Source organism: Plectrocnemia conspersa, unplaced genomic scaffold (genome assembly GCF_051122295.1).
Source record: "Plectrocnemia conspersa isolate PC_06_02 unplaced genomic scaffold, ASM5112229v1 ptg000007l, whole genome shotgun sequence".
NCBI lineage: Eukaryota > Metazoa > Arthropoda > Insecta > Trichoptera > Polycentropodidae > Plectrocnemia > Plectrocnemia conspersa.
Window position 1 is genome coordinate 7965349 of NW_028277171.1, and position 5786 is coordinate 7971134.

Here is a 5786-nt window from a genome sequence, read left to right on the forward strand (position 1 = left end):
GTGGGTTAAATCAATACAATTTATTTGATTATCACATGTAAGTATATACAAAATGTATCTACTTGCATATGTTCTAATATAATTAAATATAATTTTAAAGATAAAAATACGATTGCTCTTTTAAGATGTAGTAAACTACAATTTCAATATTTCCAAATGGAATATATTTTTAACATACAAAAAATATATTTTAAATAAATTCTCACAATAAATTATGCGATATTAATTATAATTTGATTTTTGCCTAGATACTGGCCTGTTCTTATTGTTTCCGATTCAACAAATAATTTATACAATTAGATATAGGCTCGCACATATTTTTACTTTTAATTGATACACGTGAGGATTTTTTTTGTTAATTTTATACAAGCTTCCAACTTGTTACTATGAAACAAGTAGGAAGCTTATTTTATTTAATATAATTATATCACGTTCCCAATTAAATCATTAAAAAGTTATATTCTGAACATTAGTTATTATTGCAAGATACTTATTGTATTTGTATTAATCATCATCAATATTATTGATATGTTAACTTTTAGGATAAATATTTTGACTATGAATAATACAACAAGGAAAATTACCCATGAAATAAAACTAAAACGAATAAGTCTACAAGAGCACAATAATATCGTCGTTTCATAGTGCATATTATAATTATAAAGTTGAAAGACTGAACGTCATAAAATGACTATACTGAAAATGGTGGTAATTCTAGTAATATGCAATTATCGTAAATGACTGAGTTATATTGAATATGCACATATATGAGACTTATAAATCACCTAATAATAATCTAAATCACAAGTTATTGTAATGGACACATTAAAATATATATGTATGTCCATCTTATTTTACCCCAATTTATTATAATGTATGTCCGATCTAGTAAATGATCTATTCACATTTTGTTAAAAATATTTGCTGTAGCTTATAGGTTCATGACATATTAAATTTTATTTTGAGTTTTGTAGTTGTTAAGTATCATCATATATGTATATATTTTTTAATTATAAATCTTTGTGCTTATAATATTTAAGCAATATTAAGAAAAAATCCTTGATTTTTTTGAAGTGTTTGTAAAAACACGTAAAACGTGTTTCGTCTCTCATGTAAAACTCAACGATGACTTAGATTCAGATTTATACAAACACCCAAATAAAAACTATTCGATTTCCGATTTTGACGACCTTGTTGAACTAATTAATTTTTAATGTATATGGTTTAAGAAAATCACGCACTATTTTATGAAATCACTGACCTTCACACTATTGTCTTAAGTCCTCACCTCTTGACCGCTAATATACGGTTAAATTTCAATAGTAATTCATGTTAATGATCCACTGTTTTAGTTGTCATTTTAGATTTATTCACATGATTATTTTTTTGGCATCTCAATCAATTTATTTAATGTAATAAAATACTTTAATGATTAAAAAAATGCATCATTATCTAGTATTTATTATTTATATTTAAAAGTATAATATTCATTACTGTCTTAAAATTTTTGGTCATACACATATTTTTATTTTTTTTTGCATTCTTTCATTTGCACAATAAATATGTTCGATTTCCTTTAATTACGCATATGTTTAGAGGTCATGATGAGGATGTCGATTGTTCAGCTATGAAAAATAGATAAATGTGCTAAGAATAAAATCAGACTTGAAGTAAGAAGGTAAACCAGGGCCGACTCGTGATGTGTTACTTATGAAAATAAATTAAAATGACAAACAAGATAAAAGTGTGGTATTGATACATCAATTTTCAATATATAGTGTATATCAGGGATAGCCAAGAGCAAGACGATCAGTGCGATATCTATTTAATATAGCCCGCGGAAGTAAAACTGTCAAATAAGTTTTAATAGTTAAAAAAATCTATGCATTATTTTAATAAATATTTAATAAGAAATAAACGAATTTGAAAATTTATTGCAAAAATATATTTCGGTATAAAATGATTGTAAGAAATATGTGGCGACCGTTCGCCAAACAAACATTTTTTGGGACAAACTACTTTCTAATGTTTTTCAGAAGCACTTTAAAATGAAACGTTAATTTTAATTATCTTTTTATTTATTTATAATTTTAATTATCATTTATTTAGCTATGCCTTTGTTTTTGTAGATTTTGAAAAAGACATTTTTGAAACCTTCGATCTTTAATTAAATATTTACTTCATTTAAAATTAACGTGTTCCCAAAGTTACAGACTTTTCTGCATATATAATAACGATTATATTTATATAATCAACGCAGTATGCTCAATTCATAATTTAACCTTGATTTTTCTTACTGATTGTTATAGACGGTGGCATTATATATGTAAAATAACTTCACCTATAGGAGAACATCCTTTGTTTCATGAACCTATAGAATTTGATTACTAAATGGATGTACAAATAGTAGCGATCTTTAACTTGAGGTTTTGACATTTGACGTTTCATATGCTTAAAAAAAATGGATGGTGGTTTGTTGAAAGTTCTCCACTCAAAAAAATGGTAAAAATATAAATTCTAGTTGCACAAAGGTTTCAAATTGATTTGTTTTGATTATCAAAATTTTTGATTAACAATAAAGGCTTTTTCATTGTTCTGTTGCATTTCAAAGGTTATAAAAAATTCATTAATTTTATGGTTCTGGATTTTTCAGCCGTTTTAATGATTTAAAATAAAATATCTAGGACATAGTTAAATAGTCTGAAAACCAGACTTTTTGAGTATCTTAATGAAATTTTAAGAATTTATTACTAGTTAATTATTTTGTGCAATTTATCCTTAATTGTATTATTTTCTTGTTGATATTACAGCTAAAGTTTTTTTAATAAAATGGTAAATAATGAGCTATAGATATATTATTCGCATAAATATTAGAAAACTAAATTTGACTAATTAATGATAAAAATTAGAAAAATCTTCGCAACAACTATATATGAAAAAAGGTAAACTTTACGTCAAAATTTTTTATGATTTGTGTAGCTAATGAGGCCATTGAATTTTATTCAAAGAAATACATTTTTCACGACGTGCCCACTTGTACCTCTATATTTTAATTAAGTAAAATAGTAGTTAAAATATTCCAAAATATGGTCCTGCGAGATTTTTTTTATGTGAAATGACGCTAAAACGAAAAATTTACGCTGCGCTGCAAGATATAATATTTTTTATTTTAATATTATTTATATTGATAATTTCACATATTTTTTTGTATATATCTTAAAAAAATCGATAGCGATGCTTTAAATATTATCTTTTAAATATTAATGAAATATAAATTTATTTAATATTAGATCTACAAAAATTTGATACACAAAAAAATAAAATCAAGTTAGTGATTTTATTTTATAATATTATGAAATATGTCAAAATAGATATTAAATATCTAAAAATTTTAAAATTGTAAAACTCGAACACTAAATTTTTTAAATGTATTTTATTAAAATTATTATCTAACGAGCCGCCTATGAGTATGCTGAAGAAACCTGCGTAAATCGCGTTAACGCGTTAAATCAAAATCAAGGTAAAAAAATGCTTGGAAAATCCCTCCCTCACCTGTAGGCGTTTTAGTCTTAGATGGAGGAGTAGGTATATATATAGGAACAGACGATGGACCATTATAAACCATAGCTTCGTAGACATCGGAGTGAGACGCTAATCTACAATAGATTACTACCAATTACAGACAAGGTGCGATATATAGTATAATAATATACTCTATACACTTTGGGTGGTGGATATTAATAATATAAATATAAAAAATACTATAAAATAACAATGTATCTGAAAATACATTATATATAATTAGGCATATATTTTTTAAGTGTGGTAATTATTGTAAATTAATTAGAAATATTAGTGAGAGTGTTATTTTTATTTAATTTGTATACTACATATTTATTATTTAATATTAAATTAAATGAATTTTTAAAAATTTAAATTTCTAAGAAAAAAATTTTTCGAATACAAATTTAACTGCAAATAATGGGTTAAGATATTTTATATTTTGATATATAATAATAAATCACAAAACTGTCTGAAAAAATATAATAAAAAATGTATATCTTATTTTTTTAATTTATTATATTAATATATTTTTTAATAGCTGATCTAAAAAATAAATAATATTATATTAAAATCCTAAAAAATTATATATTGCTATTGATTTTTAAAACTGTATTATTTTCAAAACTTAAGTGTGTTTTAATCAATATCAACATTATTAATATTTTTAAGAGTATTTAAAATAAATCTTTGGGTGTATTTTTATATTTAAATATATAAAAATACACCCAAAGCATTTTATAAAATCACAATTTTTAAATATTGTTTGCGTAAAATATTGAGTTGCCCTTTTCAGACATACTATACAATTTAATATTAAAAAAACAAACAGGTAGAATATATTACAATACCTAAAAGTATTTTTATCTTAGAGGAATTTTTACAAAAAAATATTAATAAAAATTTAAAAAATGTTTATAAAAACAATTTATTTTCAAATATTAAATCATAAGTCATTAAAAATACAGTATACAGTGATTTGAAATATTTTTAATAAAATTAGTTTGTATCTATTTTTTCAAAGAAATGTACTAAATGCTGAATATTGTTAAATACTATCTAATCAATGGTACAATATAAACCAATACGTTTTTATTTATTCAATAAATAATTTATAAATTTTTCAGATGAAATTCGCTATATTTACAATTTTCGTATTGATCGGATTGGCGATTGCATCTCCAGTCCCGGAAGAACCAAAAGATTTGGAGGAATCCAAAAATGTCGAGCCACAACCAGAAAATCCTGACGATGACCTAAAAACTGATGCCTCATTCTGGGGTGGCGGATACTATCGCCCATATTACAGCAGGCCATGGTATTTTTTATTACTTATTTTACACAATCATATTTTTTTTAAATCCGTAAAATAAAAATTTGTCAAAAACAGGTATTCCGGTGGCTGGAACAGCTACTACGCCTATCCCAGATATTACGGATATGGCTACGGATGGCCAACCTACCGCAGTCACTACTGGCGCTAAACGACATCGAAAACGTATTTTGAATTAAGGTTAATTGATGCTGAAAGAAGTGAAAAAAAAACACACCTTCTAAATATATTTTTTTACTATGTTTAATAATGTCAATCTTTGTTCTTCTTTTCTATGCTTGATGCGTTCTAAACGAAATTTTTGTAAATTTGTAAATCTTTCTCACTTCTTTGTACTATATTTTTATACTTAAATATAATATTTTTTATTAAAAAATGTTTTAATATTTACTACATTACTATTATCCTTATACAAAAAGTTATCAACACTATCGAAATATCATAAATATTTGCTGCAATATAAAATAAACCTGATTTTTAAATGCGCGAATCTATTGTATTATACAAAATTTTGGAAAGCACTTCTTTTTATAACAGCATTATTAATATAAAAATAATGAAAAAAGTATTGAATACACATCAATGATCGAAGCTTATAATTTTTTTAAAGATATTTAACAATTCTTAAAACACTGTTTTAAAGAAACTGATATCCATAAAACTTCATATTATATTTATAAAAAGAGATTGAATTAAGGGTTTTTTATAACTTTAATAGTGCATAGGATTTAACCTATGAATATTAGTACCTATATGTATATTTTCAGTATTAAATATAACAGATATCGTATTCAATATAAATTTTAAATATCAACTATACATTCATATCTATAACTGGTCTAAATAATATATTTTTAGATTTTATATTTCTTTGAAAGGTTTTGGTTATCTG

At 23.9% G+C, this 5786-nt stretch overlaps 1 protein-coding gene across 1 annotated transcript; it reads left to right on the forward strand.

The window, feature by feature from the left end:
• The first annotated feature begins 3620 nt into the window (after positions 1-3620).
• On the forward strand, positions 3621-5257 carry LOC148233803 (uncharacterized). Its single transcript, XM_088188848.1, has 3 exons — positions 3621-3687; positions 4689-4879; positions 4952-5257. Exons 2-3 carry the CDS (start codon positions 4689-4691, stop codon positions 5043-5045), a joined length of 285 nt encoding a protein of 94 aa, XP_088044974.1. The 5' UTR covers positions 3621-3687; the 3' UTR covers positions 5046-5257.
• Positions 5258-5786: the final 529 nt, after the last annotated feature.

What these genes read in the sequence shown, in the direction of transcription:
- LOC148233803 (XM_088188848.1), top strand. Translation starts at nt 4,689, where the DNA reads ATGAAATTCGCTATATTTACAATTTTCGTATTGATCGGATTGGCGATT. An exon ending in CCATATTACAGCAGGCCATG is followed by an intron (nt 4,880 to 4,951) that starts GTATTTTTTATT and finishes TGTCAAAAACAG; the next exon opens with GTATTCCGGTGGCTGGAACA.